The sequence below is a fragment of the Trachypithecus francoisi genome, unplaced genomic scaffold, assembly GCF_009764315.1.
Source record: "Trachypithecus francoisi isolate TF-2019V2 unplaced genomic scaffold, Tfra_2.0 Lachesis_group8, whole genome shotgun sequence".
Taxonomy (NCBI): domain Eukaryota; kingdom Metazoa; phylum Chordata; class Mammalia; order Primates; family Cercopithecidae; genus Trachypithecus; species Trachypithecus francoisi.
Window position 1 is genome coordinate 93436374 of NW_022681473.1, and position 26944 is coordinate 93463317.

General features: G+C 37.0%; 1 protein-coding gene across 1 annotated transcript in view; it reads left to right on the top strand.

Moving 5' to 3' along the window:
• DYNC2H1 (dynein cytoplasmic 2 heavy chain 1) overlaps positions 1-26944 on the top strand; it is a 386039-nt gene that overhangs the window by 167522 nt on the left and 191573 nt on the right. Inside the window, exons 71-75 of the mRNA XM_033204903.1 lie at positions 14386-14451; positions 16233-16283; positions 17065-17142; positions 20975-21106; positions 22253-22325. Of these exons, the coding sequence (XP_033060794.1) occupies positions 14386-14451; positions 16233-16283; positions 17065-17142; positions 20975-21106; positions 22253-22325 (400 nt within the window). The remainder of the gene's footprint in view (positions 1-14385; positions 14452-16232; positions 16284-17064; positions 17143-20974; positions 21107-22252; positions 22326-26944) is intronic.

The window sequence follows — 26944 nt, forward strand, 5'->3', positions numbered from 1 at the left end:
ATATTATGAATTCTGTTTCTGTCATTTCGCCCATCTCAGTGTGGTTGCTTGCTGGAAAGGTGATGCGGTTGTTTGGAGGAAAGAAGGCACTCTGTCCTTTTGAGCTTTCCGGTTTCTTGGGCTGGTTCTTTCTCATCTTTTTGGGCCTATCTATCTTCGGTTTCTGAGGTTGCTCACCTTTCGATGTTTCTTTTGTTTTTCCTTTTATTCTATTTAATGACATTGAATGTTTGATTGAGGTTTAAGGTGGATTTAGTTAACTGCTGTTGTTTCTGGAAGATTTTAGTAGGCCAGCGCTCATCTCCCATATCCTGGTCTGTGTGGCCTAACTCTTGGGGAGTCGTATTGGGCCCCAACTTTGATCTCTGGCTCCTTGGGGTTAGGCATCCACTGTGGTTAGGAATCCACACATAGGGCAGTCGGGGTGGGTGGGGTGGGAGGGGCAAGGTGCTCTGTGACCGCTGGTCACTGACCTCGGATAGGTGGTGTTAGCCAAAGGGTTTCATAGTGCGGTTACAGTGGGATTCATCCCTGTTTGCACGTCCCAGCAGCAGTGGCAGCAGCAGCTGTGTCAGGGTACTAAATGGTACCAGAGTGCCTACCTTTCTGCTTGCATGAACCAAGGTGGGGGAGGCAGTGCAGCTGTGGGGAGGGCGTGGGGAGCCCCTGCTGGTGACTGTGTGCATGATCACACTGCAAGTGGTGTTGGCTCAAGGGCAGGGCCCCTGTGGGTGAAGGTGTGTGCCTTCTCTGTGCCCCTGCAAGCAGGCGTGGTCACTCAGGTCTGGGGAGAATCCTCTCTTATCTGCGCTTAGTTCCATTCCAGTGGCAATCTTAGCGCAAAAGTCAGCCACTGACGGGGGTGGGGCCAGCTGGTTCTCTGCCTGCCAGGGCTCTTTTTGCAATGGCGGTGGGTGGTGGGAGGTTGGGCAGACTGCACTTTCACGTGCTGGTAGGGCAAGGAAAGCAAAAGCTGGCCATGCATACATGCACCGCAAAGATGTGTGGAGTTGCTGTGGATCGTGGGGAAGCTGGATTGTGGGGAGGGAGCGTTTGGGCTAGTGCATGGCTATGGAGACAGCTCTGCTGGAGCTCTCCGCCAGTCATGCACAGTCTGCCAGTGCAGGACCCCTGGGCACCTGAGGCTGCCCTGCAAGCAGGCGTGGCCAGACTGGGGCTTCCAGAGATACCAGCAGACCAAGGGGTGCTCAGATTAAAACAGCTAGTCTAATGGGCAAGAGTGCCCTGCAGAGTTCAGGACAAACAGTTCACTTAGAGCTAAAGTTTCCAGTGGGAGCAAGTTGAGCCTAGGGAAATAGCCATCCCTGGCCAGCTCTGCTGCACATACTCTGGTACCAAACCCCCTGGGCTCCACATCAGCTGGCTTGCTGCCCCTACCACTTCTCTAAGCCCCTCTGCCTGCCCACTTAAGTGTCTGTGGTGGTTGAGGGGTCTTTTCCTGCCTGGGTTCCAGAGGCCTATGGCGAGAAAAGGTTGCATCTTGCCAGTTCAATTCACCTAGTCCCTGAAGCCATTGAGGGCCAGGAACAAGTCCAGGTGTGCAATAGCTCTGGGTAGGGTTCCCAGCTTTCTCCTCCTTCAACCCAGCCTCTGTGTCTTCCCTGTGTCACTCTTGGTGTCTGAAGATCTGTTAGGGCCCACCAGTCTTCTTGGCCCCTCAGTGTGAGTTGTTCCACCTGGTTGCATGTAGTAGGTCATCTTGCCTTCCACCCTGTATATTTTCCTTTTAAATATTTTGCACTTGACTATAATCCAAACCTCACTTTTTGGGCCTCAATTTTACCTTGTGTAAAATGGGAAATTATAAGCAAATTATCTCAAAGCCATTTTGTCACTAAAATGTTATGATCCTAATTATGAAGATAACCTTCATAGTGATAGAGTCATTAGTTATAGATATCCTGTTTTGTCTAACATTGTATAATGTATTATCTCATGCAATACTTAAAACTTTTTCATTATACAAACAAAACTTTAAATTATTTTAGAGTTCAAGCTTAATGGAACTGTATAGAAAGAAAACCTTAAAGATCCATTTAACTATTTCCATCCCTTATTCCTTCATTAGAGTAAACCAGCTCAAGGTTAGATTTGTTCCTTATCATCCATTTCCTATCTCTTTATATTCATAAGTACAAATATATAGATATAATTTTAGAATTTTTCTTGCTATATATTTTGTTCCATAGTTTCTCTCTTTTTTTTTTTTTTGTAGTAAGTCCTGAAGATCTTTCCATGAGTATAAACATGTAAACTTCATTATTTTTAGTGACTGTGTGGTATTTTATAATATGACCATATACTACTTTATATACTACTCTCAGTGAATATTAGATGATTTATACATTTTTTGTTCTTATATATGACTATAGTGAATATCCTAGATGGTACATTTGTTTTTATATATAGTATTTCTATTCAGTAAATTTCTGTAAGTATAATTGCTAGTCCAAGGATTACTTTTTAAATCTTATTGAATATTAGCAGATTGCTTTCTGGAAAGCTTTTTACCGTTAATATTTCTACCCACATGATAATAAAGGTATATCTTTATCTCCTTTGTTGCACTTTATCAACCCAGGATGTTATCAGTCCTTTAAATTTTTACCAGACTTTGGTTTATACATGTTATCTTATTGTTTTATATCTTTTTTATTGTTTTTAAAGTTGTTTATTTCTACCTTCCTCCCTTACCCTGTCATACTCATCTGTTTTCTTGATATTTTAAATAAGCTTTTGCTTTATATAGAACAAGTCTATTTTGTTGTAATTATTGTTCTTCTAATTTTTAATCATTGGATTTACGTAATTTATATTTCTAGGTTGTTCTATTTGTATGAGTAGTTTTTTTTTTAATGTAGTTTTAATCTGTTTTATTTTCTAGGCAATATATTAAGCCTACGAAGTTTTATTATTGGTCAGTCTTATAATAATGTGCTTAATGGTTTTTAAATTTTTATTTCTAAGACCTTTACACTGAAATGGGCTGTGATTTATGAAAATGTTATGGAGCTACAGTCATTTTAAGCTGCCCTAAATCTCTTTTGAAAGTGGATGTGTTATAAATAAATATTATTCTTAAAAATTGTTTATGGCAAAAGAGAATATAAACTTCCTTCTTGTTCATTTCAAATATTAGTAGCTTTTCTTATTAGGAGTTAGTTGCTTGTTTCTCAACTATGTATCTTACCTCAGTTTATAGATTCTCATTTTATCGTTAGTAATACAGTACATTCACTGATGAAATTTGAACCCCTGTGTCGTGTATTTTATAATGTAATTTGGGAAGGATAAAATGATTTAATATATTAGTGAACTGTAGTGACTGTAGTGAGGTTATTTCTTTTAAGTTACTTTACCTTTTAAAAATGCATATATTGGGCAAAAGGCAGCATTTTTGTTCACTAGGAGAGACGTTGAGAGCCTCAAGTTTATTAATATTTCAATTAGTACTCAGTTGGGATTTTTCATTGCCTACTTTGAATAATACTTTTCTATTGTGAACATGTGAAACTCATTTTTAAAAAGCTGTTGTTTACAATTTTTAAGACATGTTTTAATTGATGATGGAATATCTGTTTTGGAAAATTCATATTGCTGTTTGAGTAATATTAAATTCAGCATTCCGTAGGGTTTCAGTGATTAATAAAAATTCAGAAAGCACATTAATCATAAAGCAATGAGATACATTTCTCAAGATTTATCACTATAACCTTACTAAGGATGGAATCAATTTTATATTTAATGAAAGCTTTTAGGGTTTTTAACAGTCAGCATAAGCTACCTGCTAGGTTTCTCTTGTGCTGAATTTGCTGTTGTGTTGGTGACAGCAGTATGGCAACAGTAGACTCTTGAAATAGAGAGAGATTAGGATTATTCATATTCACATCACATTAAACTGAAAGCAAGTTGACCTGGAACAGAAACATGATTGACTTATTTTGTAGCAGGAAATTTAGACTGTTAATAAACTAAAACAGATGAAGAAAGCTGCCTAGGCCTTTCAGTTTATATTATTAGCTATACCATTGTTTTTTCTTCAAGAGAGCAAAAGTTTTTATTTCAGTTACCTATTTCAGACAATTGTAGGATAAATTGTATATTTTGTTCCCTAAAACTTTTGATTATAATAAAACAATTTTTATATCTAAGTGCCTTACATATTGTTTCTTCATTTCACTTTATAATTTAGAATAGATACAAAATAGTGGAAGTAGTTGGAGTATTCATTTCCAACTATATTGGGTGAGTATACAGAAAATGGTTGGGGCTGGGCGCAGTGGCTCACACCCGTAATACCAGCACTTTGGGAGTCAAGGCAGGTGGATCACCTGAGGTCAGGAGTTCAAGATCAGTCTGACCAACATGGTGAAACCCCGTCTCTACTAAAAATACAAAAATTAGCTGTGCATGGTGGGGTGTGCCTGTGATCCCACCTATTCTGGAGACTGAGGCATGATAATTGCTTGAACTTGGGAGGCAAAGGTTGCGGTGAGCTGAGATCGCGCCACTGCACTCCAGCCTGGGTGACAGAGCAAGATTCCATCTCAAAATAAATAAATAAATAAATAAATAAATAAAAATAAAAGAAAGAAAATGGAAGGAAGGATTGGGAGCATGTGCAGTAGTCATCTCTTATCTATGGGGGATACATTCCAAGACACCCCGCATGGGTGCCTAAGACTACAGATATACCAAACCCTATAGAAAAAAACATAATATATGTAGGGTTTGGTATTATCCTATACATTTCTATCTATACAGATATATATCTGTGATAAAGTTTAATTTATAAATTAGGCACAGTAAGAGATTGACAACAATAATAGTAAAATAGAACAGTTGTAACAATATATAGTAATGAAAGTTGTATGATGTGGTGCCTCTCTCTCTCGAAATATCTTATTGTACCGTACTCACCCATCTTGTGATTGTTGATCTGATAACTGAGATGGCTACTAAGTGATTAATGGACAGGTAGCATATATGGCATGGATCTACTGGACAAAGGGACAATTGATGACCCAGACAGGATGGAGCCAGACAGCACATGATCTCATCATGTTACTCAAAATGGCTTGCAATTTAATATTTATGAATTCTTTGTTGTTGGGGTTTTCCATTTAATACTTTCAGACCACTGTTGACTGTAGGTAACTGAATCCACAGGAAGTAGAATACTATATTCTTACTGTTTCCCTTACCTCTTGGGATTATTATCTCAGATTTGAAATGGCATAGAAAAATGGTGATATATGAAGAGAAATTGTTTTCATGCAAACTTCTTGAAAGTTAATGTCTATGCCACTCACCTTGCCTCCATTTCCATATGAATTTGTTGATTGAGTAAAATTCGGATATATATTATGTTTTAAAGTATAATATTACTAACCTCACATGATTTTATTTAGTGTGTAAATAATTTAATTTGGATTCTGCTATTTTTTCTATTAAGATTAGTTTTTCTTATATGAAAAAGTGCAAGTTCTCTGGTTGGATGTTTAGAAATTTTATAACTTGTGGCTACTAAAGTGAGTCTTAATAAGTGATATAATTTTCTTCTGCTTAAATAACTTTGAAACTTCTAGAATTGTATCTAATCCTTTGAGTTTTCTGAAAATACAGTTGAATGTACATAAAATTATTCATTAAAATGGGTTATTTAGTCTCAAGCAATATGTGAGTGCCCAAGTCCAATGTTATATAAACTGCTTTGAGCTTAAAGCATGACTTCTCTTCACAAGGTAACATTTTTTTTATACTTTTCATTGAAAATATTTGAAAGCAATGAATATAATAGAGGAGAAGCAAAATGAATGAATTACTTAGATTTTTTTTACTGCTTCTTAGTCTCTTTGAGGATCATGGGTTTATGGAATGTTTTGGAAGTAAATTTGATATGACTATTATATAGTATATCAGTTTACTGTATATCAGATAGTTATTTTACTGATCACCTTTTATTAAGTGCCTTACATATAGTACCATTTAATGCTTACAACAATTCTGTTATACAGAAGAAGAAACTAAGATTTACAGCTAATAATCTTTAGCTTAGATCTAGAGGATACTGGGGTTGAAATTCTAGTGCATCCTGCTTGATGCTGAAGATTTCTTTCTAATATGATACAGTTGAAACAAACCACTAGGCCTGGAAATGTGAACTTGATCTCAACTAAGGTTCACTTTCAGATGTCCTAATGTCATATTAATCCTGATCTAGTAGTTTCACCCTGATTATTTACTAGAGTGTATGGGATTTAATGGTATGGGAGGTATGGTTGACTTATACCATGTAGTGGCCTACTCTCACTTATTAATTTTTCTTCATTAGCTAGTTATTCATTTAGAGAGTTATTCACTTGAGATTTTGCTTGTTATATGTCCCCTTGATATTAAAATATTTTTTAACAAAACTCAAGTATATTGAAATAAATTGTCATTGAATTAAAGTGACCAAATTTCTTGATCTGATAAAGCAAAAATAGATGAAGAATTTTAAAGATACCAAAATATTTGCTCAATTTTTGATTTTGACAGTTTTTTTTTTTTTTAAATAACTATTCAGAAAGCCTTAAACTTAATTTATTCATTTTCCTTCCCTTCCCTTCCCTTCCATTCCCTTCCCTTCCCTTCCCTTCAGACCTTCAGAGTCTTGCTCTATTGACCAGGCTGGAGTGCCGTATTACGAGCTCGGCTCACTACAACCTCTGCCTCCTGAGCTCAAGCCATCCTCCCACCTCAGCCTCCCAAATACTGGGACAACAGGTGCACACCACCATGCACAGCTAATTTTTGTACTTTTTGTAGAGATGGGATTTCACCATTTTTCCCAGGCTGGTCTAGAACCCGTGAGCTCAAGTCTCAAGTCTTCTGCCTGCCTCTGCATCCCAGGATGCTGGGATGACAGGTATAAGCCATGGTACCTAGCCCCTTAATTTATTCATTCTTAGTTTTAATTCTGTTTAACTGGAAATAATGCAGCCATGCACTTGTGCTCATGTTCTTTTTCTCTTTTTCCGTAAATTGTTTTTTTAGTTTTATTCTGGAATCATTATTGTTCTCCTTTATGATGTTACTGTTAAATACTTATGGCTGAAGGGATTTATTGATACAGGTAGGCAACCTAATAGAGGGCAAAAAGAGCTTTCTTTTTTTTTTTTTATTTTGAGACGGAGTCTTGCTGTGTCGCCCAGGCTGGAGTGCAGTGGCCAGATCTCAGCTCACTGCAAGCTCCGCCACCCGGGTTCACGCCATTCTCCTGCCTCAGCCTCCCATGTAGCTGGGACCACAGGCATCCGCCACCACGCCTGGCTAATTTTATTTTTTTTTTTTGTATTTTTAGTAGAGACAGGGTTTCACCGTGTTAGCCAGGATGGTCTCGATCTCCTGACCTCGTGATCCGACCGTCTTGGCCTCCCAAAGTGCTGGGATTACAGGCGTGAGCCACCGCGCCCTTTGCCATTTCCAGCTTAGAAAATTAAGAAAGAAGATCCTCGTTGGTCTGTTTTAGGTCACGTGGCAACCCTTGTATCAATGTCTATGGAGTGATACAATGTGACTGAGCAGCACTGTAATTACATGCTCATCCTTGAGGTCAGGATATCTTCTATAACCAGATAATGGGAGAAGGGTAACAACCATTACCCACTTATTGTCCACATATTATGTGCCTATTTTTGGACAACATTTTGGAGTGTTGGGCTCAGTAATAATTAACAAATAGTTTACTGATTCCAGTGGGTAATCTGAGGATCGTAAAATGACAGGGGCTTTACTTCTGTTCCTTAAACCTAGAGACTACATTGTTCTTCCTCAGTACAAGTGAAAAAATGGCTAAAATAAATGTGGTAGTACCGTGTGTACATTCATATATATATATATCTGTCGTAAAGAATTAACTAGACCAGGCATGGTGACTCATACATGTAATCCCAGCACTTTGCATTGTCAAGGTGGAAGGATCACTTGAGTCCAGGAGTTTGAGGCTGTAGTGAGCTATGATCACACTACTGCACTCCAGCCTGGGCAACAGAATGAGAACATGTCTGTAAAAACAAACATCAAAACAAATGAAAAGAATTTGCTATATCATTAAATTATAAGTATTGAACTATATCATTAACTGATAAAGGTTTTGAATTAATACATTTATTGTCTTATTTATTTTTATCAGGTATTTCTTTACCTTAAACTATATATGTTATTATAATCATTTTGAAGATCCATTAATTTATAAAATGTTCATCTTAGTAGCTTCTCCACCTCATCATTATGTAACTACAAATCTGAATTTTAACCTAATACCTAAGAATACTACGCTACACATCTCCCCAAAAGACATGCCTTGCTTTTTCTAATATTTTAATCCTCATGGTAGTTGTTTCATATACATATTAGTTGGTTGTAACTGTTTTTGGGGGTTTTTCAGCCACGCTTGAACAATGGCCAGTTGCTTGGATCTGTTATGTTTTGAGGGTTTTAAAATGTATTTATGTAGGCTCATGCCTGTAATCCCAGCACTTTGGGAGGCTGAGTTGGGCAGATGACCTGAGGTCAGGAGTTGGAGACCAACCTGGCCAACATGACAAAACCCCGTCTCCACTAAAAATACAAAAATTAGCCAGGCGTGGTGGTGGGCACCTATAAACCAAACTGCTTGAGAGGCTGAGGCAGGAAAATCACTTGAACCTGGGAGGTGGAGGTTGCAGTGAGCTGAGATCGCGCCACTGCACTCCAGCCTGGGTGACAGTGAGAGACTCCATCTCAAAAATAAACAAATAAATAAAATAAAATTTATCTATGTAATATTCATTGGTTATGTTATAGTTGTGAATGCATTTTTTTTTTAAAGTAGGCATTATGTTTTAGAGCAGTTTTAGGTTCATGGCAAAATTAAGCAAAAAGTATAGAGATTTCCCATATATTTCATGCCCCCACATACTATATAGCCTCCTTCACTATCAAAATCCTGCACCAGAGTGGTACACTTGTTAAAACTGTTGAACCTACATTGACACATCCTAATCACCTGAAGTTCATCATTTACCTTAAGGTCCACTCTTGATATTGTACCTTACATGGATTTTGAGAAATGTAAATGACACGTGTTCACCATTCTAGTATCTTACAGAGTAGTTTCACTGCTCTTAAAATATTCTCTGCCTTTTCATTCCTGCTCACTTAACCCCTGGCAAACACTGATGCTTTTACTGTCCATAGTTTTGCCTGTTCCAAATTATATTCTAATTATACATTATGTCAGTATGCAGCCTTTGTAGATTGTCTTCTTTCACTTACTATTGTGCGTTTAAGGTTCTTTCATGTTTTTTTCATGGCCTAGTATCTCATTTCTTTTTAATGTTGAATACAATGCAATTCCATTATCTGGAGGTCCACAGTTTATCCATTCGGCACCTACTGAAGGAAATCTTGGTTGCTTCCACGTTTTGAGAATTACGACTAAAGCAGCTGTAAACATTCATATGCAGGTTTTTGTGTAGACATAACATTTCAACACATTTAGGTAAATACCAAGGAAGGCAATTGCTGGATCATATGGTAAGAATATGTTTTGTTTTGTAAGAAACTGCTAACCTGCCTTCCAAAGTGGCTGTACCCTTTTGTGTTCCTCCCAGCAATTAATGAGGATTTCTGTTGCTCAACATCCTTACCATGATTTGGTGCTGTCAGTGTTTTGGATTTTGGCCTTTCTTATAGGTGTATGGTAGTGACTTATTTTAATTTGCCTTTTTCTGATGTCATACGATGTGGAACATTTTTTTACATGCTCACATGTTTGTTTTTTGTTAATTCACTTAATCAAGAAATAGTTATTGAGTACTACACACACACACACACACACACACACACATCCCCAATATATACTTTTACAAAATAAATTTTACTTATGTATGTAAAATTTTCTTGTAGGCAAGGAAATCACTTGCTAGTAGTATTTACAGGAAGGTCTTTTTGTTGTATGTATGTTTTGTATAAATGGTGATTTAATCTCATATTTATCCCAATCTGTCGGTTTATAATTACACATACATATAATACTAGATGTAAAGTATTATTTACAGTATGGGAAAAGCTATATAAATTATCTGTTAAAACTTGGTAGGAAGATTTGTGCTTAATAGATGTCTTCTTTTTGTTAATAAACATTTACTGGTTTTTTAAAAAATGCAAATGATATAAGCTTGTTTTAGGAAATTTGCAAAATACACATAAGAATAAAGAAAACAAAAAGGAACTACAATCTCAAAATTAAATCACTGATTAAATTTTGGTATCTGTTTTAATGTATTTTTGCAGATGTTTATCCATATATGTATGTTTTTATAAACATATTCGTCCTCCTTCTACAAAATGTACTATGCTATATATATTTTGTTTTGATTATTATTTATGATAGACTTTTGGACATTGTTATTTAAGTATTCCCTCTGTTATAAACAATCTTTCAAAGCCTATCCTTATTTCTTATTAGGAGCACATATGTGATCCCTTTGCTTAAATTTCTAGAAGTGAAATTTCTTAATTTAAGGACATGTAGAATGTTAAGGAACACATAAAATGCCCTCCAAAAAAGACAGCATCAATTTCATTCTCAACAGCAATCTATTCAAGTTTTACATCTCTGAACCTTATTTATACCAGGTATTTTATAAGGTACTTAACCTTAAGATTCTTATTTTAACATATGCCACTTAATTTTTTAAATTACAAGTTATTCGTGCTCTTTGTAATAGCCAAATAATGTATACATATAAATAAAGAAAATAAGTCTCCTTTTCAGTCTCTCCCCAACTTGATACCCTCTTTTAGACCTTATATAACCGGTGTGAAAAATTTGGTTTTATTCTTCACAAATTTATTTGTGCTCATATAGTTATACAAAGTGTGTATTCAAATTTTAACATGTATGACTTTTTGTATTCAATTTTTTAAAAATTTAGTTCCAACTTTATTTTAATGTGGGTAATTTCCTTAGGTTTTTCTTTCATTTTACTTATATTTTACAAATTTTTCTTCATCTGGGTCTAATTTAAATGATTGTAAAGTTCTCTTCCCCTCCTTCATCTGCCTGACCTCAGGTGATCCGCCTGCCTTGGCCTCCCAAAGTGCTGGGATTACAGGCATGAGCCACCATGCTTGGCCCTGTATGGGTTCTTACATTCTTGAGTATTTAATGATACTTGTGTTAGAGTCTCTTTCAGATTGTCCTATTATCTGAAGTTCTTAACATTTAGTCTTCTTTTCTGATGTGTCTAATGACCCTTGCTTACAGTGGATTGTTTTCTCCTGCTGTTACTTTTGGACCATGAACTCATCTTCAGTGATACTTTATCTTTTGGAGTTCTTTGAGATCAGGGTTAGGGGAGTAGTTCTCTAAAGGAAGCTTGCCTAAACTCTTACCAGCTAACCCAGTGACATCACGATTAGTTCTGTTGTTTAGGGACTCCTTTTCAGTCCATAGTTAAAATTTATGCCTTAACTCTGTGCTCGGCACAAGTATGATGTTTAATTTTTTCAGAGGACACTTCTTTTGCCCAGATTCCAGGCATATTTGCTGTTTCATGTGAGCATGGGCACTTTTTTTCTCCTTCGTATTTTTACTGATAATGTAATTCTTGAAGGGCCCAAGTTTTAGAAAAAAAGCAATCTCATTGTGAATATTTCTCCTTGCATTGGGTCAGGTAGGTTGTGCCCTAGGTTACCATGACTGTTTTCCTCCAAGGCAGCCATAGCTGGTTTTAATGCCACTCTGGTTTTCAATTCCCTCTTTTTTTCTGATGCTTAAGGACCTTTTATCCAAGATTCTAGGTATTTGTAGCTGGACATTTTGAAAATTAGTTTTTCATCTTCCATTTTGCTAGAACTGAGACACCAATTGCTGATTTTCTATATTAATTTCCTGCACGTTGGTAATTGTGTTCCATAGACAAAAAGATTAATAATGATTGAATAACATGTAGGATCCATTTTATTCATTATTATTAGTACTAATAAAATGATAACTAATATTTATTGGGCTTTTAGAGTATGCTAGGTACCATGCTAAGTGCTTCAGATACATTATCTAATCTAATTATTAAAATAATACAATGAGGTAGATAGTATTTAATATTATTGTCCCCTCATTACAGAGACAGAAACTGAGGTCAAGAGAGATGATGTAATTTGTTTCTGGCTAAGATCACCTGGCTAGTAAAATAGGAGGGATGGAATTTGTATCCAGTTTCTTGATTCTGGACCTGTGTTGGTTCTTTTTTTCCTTTTTTTGATATGGATTTTCGCTCTTGTTGCCAAGGCTGGAGTGTGCAATGGCGAGATCTTGGCTCACTGCAACCTCCACCTCCAGGGTTGAAGTGATTCTCCTGCCTTGGCCTCCCGAGTAGCTGGAACTACAGGTGTATGCCACCACACCCAGCTAATTTTTGTATTTTTAGTAGAGACAGAGTTTCACCATGTTGGCCAGGCTGGTCTCAAACTCCTGACCTCAGGTGATCCGCCTGCCTTGGCCTCCCAAAGTGCTGGGATTACAGGCATGAGCCACCATGCTTGGCCCTGTGTGGGTTCTTAATGCCCATGTAATGAGACTGTTCTTATAAGAAATACTTGTTATTCACCTGCCTATTGTAGGCAATAGGGTTGCAGTGGAGAACAAGGCCTACTCAGTCTCATGGAGAGTAAAGTTAGTATACTGTGTGGATTAAAAACACTCTTCCTGTAAATGGAAACAAGTTGGTTTATTTCCACAACATTTAAAATATTAAAACATGAAATCTTATTTTGCATAGGTACCTTGTATTTAAGAGTCGTGTTTTTGATACATCATGTTACAATTATATCTTATCCATTTTCATACTATATGTCTGACACAGTATTATTTTGCCACAGAGATGTTTTACTATATTTTAATAAAGACATAGTTTTATTTACTTAATTTTATATGCCCTATATAAACTTGTGGCTCTTATTTAATTTAATATGTTCTTAGAAATTGGACCAATTCTTACTTACGGAAAAATAATTAGTTTTCAATTCTTTGTAAATGTATTATTTAATGTCAAAGACTTGAAGTCAGAGTATGATCCTCCTAAGACTACTGGCAGCACCTAGTAGAATGTATATGGCATATTATTGAATTCACTTCCTACATTCTTCATCTTTGTTTCTTCCTTCTTTCATTTTGTTTTTTAGATTGCTCCTGAAAGTCTGAATCTTAATTTCTACCTTATTTTTCTATCTTCCTTTCTTTTTTTCCTCCTTCCTTTAGTGAGAAATTTTTTTTTTTTTTTTTTTGAGACCGAGTCTCGCTCTATCCCCGGGGCTGGGGTGCAGTGGCCGGATCTCAGCTCACTGCAAGCTCCGCCTCCCGAGTTTACGCCATTCTCCTGCCTCAGCCTCCGGAGTAGCTGGGACTACAGGTACCCGCCACCTCTCCCGGCTAGTTTTTTGTATTTTTTTAGTAGAGACGGGGTTTCACCGTGTTAGCCAGGATGGTCTCGATCTCCTGACGTCGTGATCCGCCCGTCTCGGCCTCCCAAAGTGCTGGGATTACAGGCTTGAGCCACCGCGCCCGGCCAAGTGAGAAATTTTTTAGCATAATCTGTGTTCCAGTTTTCTGATAAAGTAGATATGACCTTCTCCTTTGATAACTCTCATTCTATGTGATTTAGTGTCTTTTTTGATACCTGTTTCTTGACAGCCTGTTTTGGGTTCTGCTTTTGTTTCTGTGAAATATTGGGTTATCTTATAGTTTTTTCTGTGTTATCTAACCTCAATTAGTTACTCATGTTTTAACTTTCTAAGTGATAATACATTGAAGGAATTATTTGTTGTTTGCACTTATTTGGTATAACTTTTCTTCTTGTGTGGAAAATGAAGGGTTCACTACAGTTTTCTGTTTGATTTAGGAGATTAATCTATCTAGGAAAGAGAAAATAGTTGTCATAATTGCATGTAGTCACCCATATGTTTAAACCTACACAGTGACAAACTGAAGATTGCTAATGCATGGGGTGGATATGGTGAATAATGACTAATCTAAATTTCACAATTATATTAATATTTCACCTGGCAAAGTTAGTTTTGTTTTGTCTTTTAATGACATGGGCCCACTGCATAACTGTTAGTGCTTTCTCTAAAAATTTGATCACTTACTCTGGCCCCAGCCCTGACTTGAAGTGTTTCTAAGATATAGAAAGCAATCTGAATAGTAATTTCTTACATTGATAAAAGTAAGTCATATGAAGACAGAATGGAGATTTTTGTGTGCCAGATTTTAAGGACTATGCTTTTACAAAGACACAAATTTTTAAAAGGCAAGATAATATCTGTTATTCTTTGCAGGCTGATCAGTTGATGTTCGCTTTGCATTTTGTTCGAGGCATGCATCCTGAACTTTTTCAAGAAAATGTAAGTCAAATTAAAGGAGAGAAATTTTACAGTAACATAGAAATTTGTTAATGGGTGGATTTATGTTTACGTTAGAAGTTACTTTAGGCTAGAATTATATATCAACCTATTAATCTTTTACTAAGTTAGAAATGTAGTATAAAATGGTGATTTCTAGTTCTACTTCCCTGTGGATGAGCCTAACATTCCAGAGTGATGGTAAGGCAAGGAAAGAAATCTACCAAGCTGCCTACATTTTTCTGAACCCAGGTTCACTTACTTAGGGCAACAGAAGAGTCAGCCTTCTTATTTTCCTGGCCTAGGTAGTAGAGCTCATAAATAGAAAAAGTGAGATAATATTGGTACAAAACTACATTATTTATTGCTTCCACTGAACTGTCAAGAGGCAGCAGGTAAGGCATGAGGATGGGCAGTTCTCAGAAGTTTGCCTGAACCTAGAGGTTTATGTTAATCTTTTTATGTATAATTTATCTTCCTTGTTTATGATCTCATTTCTAGTCTGCCATGTAACCCCTTCTCAAACTTCAAAAGGACCTCCCTTGAGCTGGAGCTAATGAAACCATTTCTTGTCTACTTACAATTTTAAAAAAGTTATTTGCAAGTAATTTTTCTCATTATGATGCTGTTATCATAAAGTGAGATTCCAGTAGCCAGGGTGCCAAGGGATGGTATATGGACAGTGCAATTTTGACCTACTTTACTCTACTTGGTCAAATTTTAACTATTTTCTGGTTCCCTTCATTTGAATATAATAGTTAAAAGAATGCAGACCACAGTTCTTCCTATGTTCTCTCTTTGTTTTTCTCTGACTCCACATGCACTGGCTAACTTGTATAGTTTCTCCTGAATTTATTCATTTGGTCCCGTTAACTCCTGCTGATAACTTTGATGTCTTTTCTTCTTCCTATATAATGTTTTTCACTATGATCGGTAGGTTCCATGAAATATATGTATTCCCTATTTTTCTCTTCTAAAGTGTAAATAAACTGTCATTGGGGAAGGAGAACATTTTTCTCTGACTCACATAATGTAGTAGTAATCATTCATATTTTGCTTATTTGTGGCTGCATAATTCTAATAGGAAGAGTATGTGGCCAGGGTGAGTGAAGGCAGAAAATGTGTTGCTTTGGTAGTTTTTCCACATTGTTCTCAAATTTTCATTTATTTTGCTTATTTACTGGCCAGTGTGTGACAATAGTATGGTAGTACCTATTATTGTCTAACTTGGGGATGCCACGGGGAAGGCGTAGATTTTCTTAGCACTAGATTCTGGAACACTTGATTAATCTTAATTCTATGGCAAAAAAAAAAAAAAAAGTATTAATGGCATCTTCTCTCAATCAGTGAGAAAAAATATGTTAATGGAATTACTTTTCTCAATATTTCCTACCAGATACCATTTTTAAATTTTTGGGTGCACCTTACTGCTTACTCATTAGCAACAAATAGCCTGTGGAAAAACAATTAACAGGTAGTGACAAATGTTAATTGAACATGACATTTAAATTTTTAGACATTGAGACTCATATATATAATGGAGTTATTGTTCTGTTTCACTAAAATTATTCTTAGTAGATTTCATATTAGTATTTTATGTTATCACATTAATACATTCTTGATAATGTTAACATACTAGAAGAAGTGGTAAGATGGAAATGAATTTTTTTTTCCCTATCTCCATATGGAACTGCATTTTAAGCCATCTTATAGGGAAAGTTAGGCAATTTTGTTGACTGGTTATCATCTTTGTATTTTTGTGTTCCTATATTTTTATTCAATAGGAATGGGATACGTTTACAGGTGTGGTTGTTGGAGACATGTTACGTAAAGCTGTAAGTTAAAATAACAATCTATTTTGCTGTTAGAGAAAATATTTCTGGCTTTTTGTTAATGAAGTATAATTTGCTTTAGAGGTGTTCTAAATTATTGTTGAAGTTATACTTTTATTAGAAGAATGTATTCTGGCCTCTTAAGTATTTCCTATAAAATAGACCTAAGTATATTTATTTATTTTAAAGACATATATTCTGAGAATAATATGTAATACTAACAAATTAATGCAGTTTCTTTTTCTCAGTATATGTATTTTATTCCAACGATAAGTTTATATAATCTCTAAGAAAAACAAATCTTATAACTTGAAAATTTTTCTTATATAATGGGAGTCTTAAAATTACATTTTAGAACTTTTAATAACTTCACTCAAATTTAGCTTTTTTCCTAGTAATTTCCTGTTTGAATACATAATAAATAATAGTCTTCTAGCAATATACCCAAAATATAACGTGGAACCTAGATAATGTCTGAAATGTAAGATATAATTAAAAATAATGTAACTTTTATGACAGTTCCTCATGACATTTGAGTTTTTCTGAAGTTTGATGAAAGATTAAGCACAATGAAAAAAATGATTGCAACATTTGCCTGAATGGTTCTCTGTCCCTTATATTACATAGAATTTTACCATGGTGACTTGTAAAATACATTAAAAAAAAGAAATAATGTATAGAATGAACTTTTTTTTTCAAAATAATAAAATAGCTAATCAATTGCTATTTTTTAAACTCTGAATTTTACCAAGTATACTAAGGAAAATAGTTGCTTTTATTAAAGGATTCTCAACAAAAAATACGTGATCAACTTCCATCTTGGATAGATCAGGAACGAAGCTGGGCCGTGGCAACATTAAAGGTATTCCTTTTCTACTATGAGACATATTTTAATTTCTTCTGTATTTGTGTTGTTTCTGTTGGTACTTTGTGCTCCTTATTCATAGTTAGCATTAATATTTTAGTAGGATGTAAGTTCTCCCAGTAAAAAGTTACCAAAGAATTATTGTGATTAGTCCTTTAATCAGTAATTACTAAACCTTTCGTTTATGAAATAGCATGCCTTCCAAATACAGTATTTTCTTTCTCTCTCTCTCAATCCCAGCCCCCAAGGTAAATTAGGCTATGAGAATGGTGACATGGGAGAAGAAAAAGCAGTTTAGAAGCCTGACTCTCAACAGTTCTGTGTTCTTCAACTACTCAGGCTAAAATGTTGTTTTTGTGGGAAATGAAAGACAAATCTATGCATATGTATGTTTCCATCCTTCCCTTCCTTCCCCTGCTTTTCTTCACAACTGTTATAACGTAGTAATAGCACATGATAAAAACAGTTAGAATAGTTAGCATTTACTGATGGCTTACTATGTTCAAGGCATTATACAGAATTTGAAAATGGATTATCTCACTAAATATTTTCAATAACATTATGAGGTAGCTATTGTAATTATCCTTGTGTCACAGATGAGGAAATTAAGGCACAGAAAGATATAGTAACTTGTTTATGGTCACTTAGGAAGTAGAACCAGGATTTAAAACTGTGTCTCTTGCTGCATAGTCTGGGCTCTTCACCACTACTCTTTACTGCCTTCATTTCATAAGTATTGGTTGAGTAAAATAAATGAAAAAAGTGGGGGGGGGGGGGGCGATTCTGTTTTATATCCTCCATTTTTTTCATTTATCATTTGTTTAGTGCTTACTACCAGTTGGCATAATGCTAGTGACAGTCTTTACTTGACCAAACTTTAGTCAGGCTCATGAACCTTCTTCTAGGCCGACCTATGCACTTCCTTGTAAAATTTACTTTTAACAGGAACCCTGCAAAGTTGGTTTAGTGAGAATTTATTCATCTTCCATATCTGATTACCCTTGATATCTAATCAGATTCGTCATTCCCCACCGTTCCCCAGGTGATTCTGATGACTTTGGCCTGTCTTCAGTAAGAATCCTATTAGGTTGGTTTAGCCAGAAATCCCTGTACCCCTGATATTTCCTCTTAGTAATTTTCCATCCACTGACCTCACTTTGCTCCTTGGTTAAAAATTTCCACTTGCCCATGCTGTATTCATAATTGAGCCCTGCTCTGTGCTGAAGTCTTTTTCCGCCTATTGCTTCCTCTATTGTAATAGTCCTGAAAAAAATCTGTTTTTAATGCTTTAACTACTGACAAGCTCTGGTTTTTTTGTTTATACCAGTGGAATGACAGGTGTATATTTTATAATATTAAGAGACTCTGCCAAGAACAAACTTACACTGTAGAGAGCATATCAAAGCATTACCTTGTCATAATGGTTGGCAGTATACAAGGTAGCCAAATACATGATGATAATATAATGTGTGGCACACCTAAATTAGTAATGATGGGACCTTGTATACTTAATGTCACTAAAGTTAACAGACTACCATCAAGTGTTACTTTAATAGGCTTAGATCATTTATTAAAAAGTAATTAAATTGAAATGTAATTAATTTTCTGCTGTTTAATTTTAGTTAAGTTACATAATGAAATTTGGGCAATATAATGGATTATTTTTATATGAACATAGGTGTTTGGATAAAGCATTTTTATATACTTGATTTATGTTTATATTATATGAAGTTCTATACTGAAGATATAGATCTTCTAAATTTCTCATTTGTTTTCAATGAAAATTCTTCACCTTTTCAGATTTACATTTCTGATCTTACACTCCACTCTTGAAAAATTGGGGAAAAGGGAACACTGTTTGAGGTAGAGGGAATTAATATGTTTGGGAAAACCTCTGAAAGATGATATTGTTTAAAGTGAATATTGAACTTGGAATAGAAATGTATGAGGTCGCAAAGAGGGTTAGAACATTTAGAGACAACAGAAGCAACATGTTTACAAATAGAGACATAAACAAATAGGGTTTAGGAAAACATTCTTTTTTATTGAATTTGATACTGTTTTAGAAAAACAGAGCTCGACAGAATTCAAAACTGTGAAGATAAGTTTTATTCAAAAGAACTATTGCCATAGGGGAAGAGAGATCTCAGTATAGTACTGGGCTCAATTCTGAGTACAGCATGGGCAAGTGGGAATTTGTACCCAAGAAGCAGGGTAAGGATTAGTGTTGGGGATCAGTGGATAGAAAACTAGTAAGTGGAAATGTCAGTGGCAAGTGGGGATTCTGGCTAAACTGATTTATCTGGTAAAGGCAGATCAAGATGATCAGATACCAATAGATAACAAGGGTGGGAGAGGAGGAATTTTTTTTTTTTTTTTTTGAGACAGAGTCTTGCTCCGTGGCCCAGGCTGGAGTGCAGTGGCGTGATCTCGCCTCACTGCAGCCTCTGCCTCCCAGGTTCAAGTGATTCTCCTGCCTCAGCCTCCAGAGTAGTGGGATTACAGGTGCCCACCACCAGCCTGGCTAACTTTTTTGTATTTTTAGTAGAGATGGGGTTTCACCATGTTGTCCAGGCTGGTGTCAAACTCCTGACCTCAGGTGATCCACCCAACTTGGCCTCCCAAAGTTCTGGGATTACAGGAGTGAGCCACTGCACCCCACTGAGAGGAGGAATTCGATTGGATATTAAAGATAGGGAGTATTGCTAAAGTTACTTAGCAAAATTCTTGTTAAAATAGGATACTACAAGGCATGACATGAAGCCCCTGATTGAGGCCTAGTCAAAGAGAGCTCAGAGGAGCCTGAACAAAGTTTTGATAAAGAGAGTCTTTGTCAATATTAATATGAAATTTGACATATTTAACATGACAATCCTTAGAATTTACACTTGAGGCCAGGTGCAGTGGCTCACGCCTGTAATCACAGCACTTTGGGAGGCCGAGGCGGGCAGATCATGAGGTCAGGAGATGGAGACCATCCAGGCTAACACGGTGAAACTCCATCTCTACTAAAAATACAAAAAACATTAACTGGGTGTGGTGGCGGGCGCCTGTGGTTCTAGCTACTCAGGAGGCTGAGGCAGGAGAATGGTGTGAATCCAGGAGGCGGAGCTCGCAGTGAGCCGAGATCGCAGCACTGCACTCCAGCCTGGGTAAGAGCGAGACTTCGTTCCAAAAAAAAAAAAAGAATTTACACTTGATTTTTTTTTTTTTTTTTTTTTTTGAGACGGAGTCTTGCTCTGTCACCCAGGCTGGAGTGCAGTGGCCAGATCTCAGCTCACTGCGAGCTCTGCCTCCTGGGTTCACGCCATTCTCCTGCCTCAGCCTCCCAAGTAGCTGGGACTACAGGCGCCCGCCACCTCGCCCGGCTAGTTTTTTGTATTTTTTAGTAGAGACGGGGTTTCACCGTGTTAGCCAGGATGGTCTCGATCTCCTGATCTCGTGATCCGTCCGTCTCAGCCTCCCAAAGTGCTGGGATTACAGGCTTGAGCCACCGCGCCCGGCCTTACACTTGATCTTAATGACCGCATTTGTTTTCTTCATAAGGTAGAGATAGCTAGATACAAATGTGTTTACATAGAGAAAAGATTTAACTCGTGAGCACTGGTTTAGTACTACGTTGGAAGTGTATTTTAATTCTGGCTTTAATATTAGGTGAGTTTACCATAGTGTTGCTGACCTAGAAATAATTAGACAAGCCAACACAAAGTAGAAAATGAGCAATAAACATCAACTCATAATTGGTTCTCACTTTTAGTTTTTTAAAAAATAAATATATGTGCTTATATTTGCTTATAGCTCACTGTACATGGCCATTTTTATTTTTTAGATTGCTCTCCCCAGTCTTTATCAGACCCTCTGCTTTGAAGATGCAGCTCTGTGGCGTACTTATTATCATAACTCAATGTGTGAGCAAGAGTTTCCGTCTATTCTTGCAAAGAAAGTTTCCTTATTTCAGCAGGTAAAATTTAGTGTTATCTAAATGCAAAAAAAGTGTTTAATGTTTCTCTTATTATTCAGAAGCCATTTAAAGGAAAGCTTTGCTTTTAGAGTGTTACTTTACCTTTAATGGCATATTTAGGGAAGGGCTTGATGCTTTTGCCACTTTAATGACAATTAAATCATGCCAAAGTTTCTGGGTCGGTTTCTCTCTCACTGTGGCTTTTTTTATTTCCTTTGCCTGAGACCCCAGGGGGATTTTGTAATAGGAAAAATTTATTTCAGAAAGAAACTAAGATACAAATTGTACAAGTTTTACAATCATTTCCCGGAGTTATTTTTAAGGAAAAGACCTAATAGTGAGTAACAGGGGATTTTTCCCATTCTATTTTAAAATAGAATGATGAAACCTACTGGCAGGGTTCCACTCAAATTGTTTTGCTAGTCGAAAAGATTAGCGTGGGAGAGCTCTTCAGAAGTTGATGCTCCAGGAAATGACCTTTCCATTTATCTCTTCTCTTGATCTGACCCCTTTGTGTCTCCATATACAGTGAATTCTATTTCCCCAAGAGTGCTTAAACAAAAAGGAAAATGATTAAGAAAAAATTGATTTGAAAACTTAAACGTCTAGGAATATCATAGATATACATGAATCAGTAGTTCCAGCTACTTGGGAGGCTGCGGTGGAAAGATCACATGAGCTCAGGATTCGAGGCAGGAGTGAGATATGATTGTACCACTGCACTCCAGCCTGGGTGACAGGGCGAGACACTATTTCTTTCCTTTTTTTTTTCAAAGGTAAAAATAGTGATTTGAACATTTTAGGGAGGATTTCTGGGTCTCTGTTTGCTGTCAGTAGAAATGCCTCATCTACATACCGTGATTTTCACCTGCCATTTAGCTTTTTATCAGATTCAGAAGACGTTGCTAACCCTATGTTTACTTTTGATGATAGGCTTGAGGAAGTAAACGGATTTCAGTAACATTTTTGATAATATACTTGCTATATACCTATAGTGACAGTTTAAAGCACAGTAAATACTATGGAACAATGATAAGTGTTCCCATATTTAGTAAACATTTGTTTAATTAGTTAACATTAATTGTTGTTTAGTTAAAGTAGTTGCACAACTTTATTCTTTAAAAATATTCTGCATTTTATTTTAAGATTCTTGTAGTACAGGCGCTAAGACCGGACAGATTGCAAAGTGCCATGGCTCTTTTTGCATGTAAAACTCTGGGTAAGTGTGATGCTTTTCAAGAACTAGACCACTGACCTGAATTATTTGTTTTTACCTTTCATTTTATGTTAGCCTTAGATTAGAAATGTTTTGATGTCTCTTTTATTCATTCTGTTTATTTATCTTCCAATCTCTACCTGTTTTAGAAAAATAATTCTCGTCTGGGCACGGTGATTCATCCTGTAACTGCCCAGCAGGTTCACCTTGCCTGCTGCCTAGACAGAGCTGATTTGGCAAGACAGAATTGCCATGGAGAAAGAGTAATTCACACAGAGCCAGCTGTGCGGGAGACCAGAGTTTTATTACTACTCAAATCAGTCTCCCTGAGCATTGGGGGTTGGAGTTTTTAAAGATGATTTGGTGGGTAGGGGCTTGGGAAGTGGGGAGTGCTGACTGGTCAGGCTGGAGATGGAATCATAGGGGGTTTCAAGTGAGGTTTTCTTGCTGTCTTCTGTTTCTAGGTGGGATCACAGAAATGGTTAGGTTTTACAATAGCGATGTTATCCCCAGGAGCCATTTGGAGATGTTCAGACTTTTGCAGCTAGAGGCTGCATTATCCCTAAACCATAATTTCTGATTTTGTAGCTAATTTGTTCGTCTGCAAAGGCAGACTGGCCCCCGGGCAAGAAAGGGGTCTTTTTGAAAAAGGGCTATTATGAATTTTGTTTCAGAGTCAAACTGAAACCACCTTTGCAAAAAATAAAACTGAGGAAATTATGACAGTGAAAGAGCTCAGACCAAACTGACTCCATCTTGCTTCTAACCTTTAAGCTGACCTTGTTCATTCTTGGGCATAGGCAGAACTAACCTTGGGAAGGAATTTAGTTTATGGTTTGACTCTGAAACAAGATTGATAATAGCCCTTTCACAAAAAGACCCGCTTTTGCCTGGGGATAAGTCTGCCTTCAAAGGACTAATAGGTTCGCTACGAGATTAGAAATTATGGTTTAGGGACTGGGCGTGGTGGCTCACGTCTGTAATCCCAGCACTTCGGGAAGCCAAGACGGGTGGATCACTTGAGGTCAGGAGTTTAAGACCAACCTGCCCTACATGGTGAAACCCCGTCTTTACTAAAAAAAAGAAAAAAGAAAAATTAGCCGGACATGGTGGCAGGTGCCTGTAATCCCAGCTACTCGGGAGACTGAGGCAGGAGAATCGCCAGAACCCAGGAAGTGGAGTTTGCAGTGAGGAGATATCACACCACTGCACTCCAGCCTGGGTGACAGAGCAAGACTCAATCCGCCCCCCCCCCACCCCGCCTGTCAAAAAAAAAGAAATTAGGGTTTAGGGGTCATGCAGCCTCTGGCTGCAAGAGTCTGAACGTCTTCAAATGGCTCCTGGGTATAACATCACTATTGTAAAAACTAAGATCAGTGCTTGAGATATTTTGCAGACCCATCTAGTCTGGTAATCTGGCTCAACCAGTTCTGTGATCCCACCCAGGAATAGAAGACAGCAAGAAAACCTCACTTCAAGCCCGCTGTGAGTCAATCTCCAACCTGACCAAGCAGCACTCCCCACTTCCTAAGCCCCTACTCACCCAATCAGCTTTACAAACTCTGATCCCGAATGCTTAGGGAGACTGTTTTGAGTAATAATAAAACTCTGGTCTCCTGCACAGCCAGCTCTGTCTTGGTAAATCAACTCTGTCTAGGCAATGGGCAAGGTGAACCCATTGGGCACTACAAAACCATCAACTAAATTCCTTCCCAAGATTAGTTCAGCCTACATGCAGGAATAAACAAGGTCAGCTTAAAGGTTAGAAGCAAGATGGAGTCGGTTAGGTCTGATCTCTTTCACTGTCATAATTTCCTGAATTATAATATTTGCACAGGTGGTTTTAATACCTGTAATCCCAGCACATTTGGAGGCTGATCGGGGAGGATTGCTTGAGCCCAGTAGTTTGAGACCAGCCTGGGCAGCATAGTGAGACCTTGTCTTTAGTAAATATTAAAAAATGAGCCAGGCACGGTGGCATGTGCCTGTAGTTCTAGCTACTCAGGAGGCTGAAGTGGGAGGATTTCTTGAACTCAGGAGTTCAAGGTTGCAGTGAGCTGTGATTCTGTCACCGCACCCCAATGTGGACAGCCGAGCAAGACCTTGTCTCAAAAAAAGAAAAATAATTATCTTTGTTGGATATAACCCATATATAATGTTGAATTAAATCTGACATCCTATATTTAGTAAAGGTATTTGGACTAGAGTGTTCCTCAATCCAATATGATTGGTGTCCTTACAAGAAGATATCTGTGTAAAGACAGACACATAAGGACAACATAATGTGATTATGAAGGCACAGATTCAAGTTGTTCAACTACAAGCCAAGGAACACAGAAGATTTCTAGGCAACCACAAGAACCTAGGAAGAGATATGGATGTGTTCTTGTAGGGACACCAGTCATATTGAATTGAGGCACACTCTCATCCAGTATGACCTCATTTGAAGTTAACTAATTCTACTTGCAATGGCCCTATTTTCAAAAAGGTGAACATTTTGAGAGACAGGGGTTAGACTTCAATGTATCTTTTTTGGGGGGTGGGGAGGGACACAATTTAACCCATAACACCTACCAATGAAGCTTTTCGCATAATGCCTGTCTTCTGCCTCACCCATACACACACAAATATTTTGAGTCACTTTTTAGACTGGTTACCTGGTTGGTTAATGATGAGTATATGGAAATAGTCTGGATATGCCCTGTGCTTTTGTTTACTTATGCAGGGTGAGGAAATGGTCACTGTTTATTCAACTCTGATAGAATGTTTATGTAGCAGATAATTTTTACTCATGTCTGGCAGAATAATTATCCACCTTTCTTTTGGTTGCAAGTGAAGGATACCATATTAAACTCGCTTAAAAGAATAAAGGAAATTTATTAGTTCAAGTATTCAATACTCAGGAAAGAAGAGATAGGGCTGGTCTTCGGGTTAACTGGACTTATACAACATCATGACTCAGACAATATCAGGAAACTCTGTCTTTGTCTCAGCCTTGAGTTTGTCTCTGTGTTTCTCTGCCCCCCTACTCCCATCTCTCTGTTTCTCCCTTTTTCTTTGTGTCTTTATCTCTCTCTTCCTCTCTTGTTGCTTTTAGACTCTCATTTTAATTTCTGCTTGTGTATTATCCTTAGTCTCAAGGGTTCATAGTATTCTGGTTGATAAGACTACTAACTTCCTGGGTTATATTTTAAAGCTTGTGATGAAAGGAGAAAGATAACTTTTCCTTCCCAACTTCACCATCAAAAATCCTAGAGAAGGACTCTGATTTGCTCAACTTAGGTTACATATCCACCTCTGCAACTAATCACATCAGAAATATATGGAATTACATTTCTCCAAAAGCAGCCATGGATGGGGAAGTGGTTATTACCAGAAGTGAAGGAGGGGATGCTGGTACAAAACAATAGATATGCATGATAATCGGCTACATATAACCTGTTTTAATTTTTGTATTTATTGATAGTTTGGTACCTGACCTATTAATTGGTCAAGTGCAGCTGGGCATGGTGGCTCATGCCTATAATCCCAGCACTTTGGGAGACCAAGGTGGGCAGATCACCTGAGGTCAGGAGTTCGAGACAAGCCTGGACAACATGGTGAAACCCCATCTCTACTAAAAGTACAAAAATTATCCGGGTGTGGTGGCAGGTGCCTGTAATCCCAGCTACTTAGGAGGCTGAGGTGGGACAATTGCTTGAGCCCATGAGGTGAAGGATTGCAGTGAGCTAAGTGTCACTGTACTGCAGCCTGGGCTACAGAGCAAGCCTCTGTCTCATAAATAAATAAATAAATAAATAAATTTTTAAAGTGCATTTTGGGAGTCTACCTCCTTTAAGAGTTGTAAGTATATAACTTGATTCTGTAGCTCTTGGTGGAAATGTTCTGTAAATATCTGTTAGGTCTATTTGGTCTATAGTGCAGATTAAGTCTAATGTTTCTTTGTTGATTTTCTATCTGGATAATCTGTCTAATGCTTACAGTGGAGTGTTGAAGTCCCTGCCATTATTATATTAGAGTCTCTCTCTCTCTTCAGCTCTAATAATATTTACTTTATATCTGGATATTCCAGTGTTAGGTGTATAGATTCTTACAATTCTTAAATTCTCCTGCTGAATGGACTTCTTTATAGTGACTTTTTTGGTCTCTTTCAATAATTTTTGTCTTGAAATTTATTTTATCTGATATAAGTATAGCTACTCCTGCTCTTTTTTGGTTTCCATTTGCATGGAATATCTTTTTCCATCTCTCCATTTTCAGTCTATGAGTCTTTATATGTGAACTGAGTTTCTTGTAGGCAGCATACAGTTGGGTCTTATTTTTAATCTATTCAACTACTGTTTCTCTTTTATGTGGAGAATTTAATCCATTTATATTCAGAGTTATAATTCATAGGAAAGGACTCTGGCTATTTTAGGAAAGGACTAACTACGGCTATTTTGTTATTTGTTTTCTGGTTGTTTTGTTAGTCCCTTCTTCTTCTTTTTTTTTTTTTCTTTCTTCCTTGCTTCCTTTGTGTGTAAGGGATCTTCTCTGGTAGTATATTTTAACTTCTTTCTTTTGTGTGTGTGTGTGTATCCATTATAAGTTTTTTCCTTTGTGGTTACTATGAGGCTTGAAGA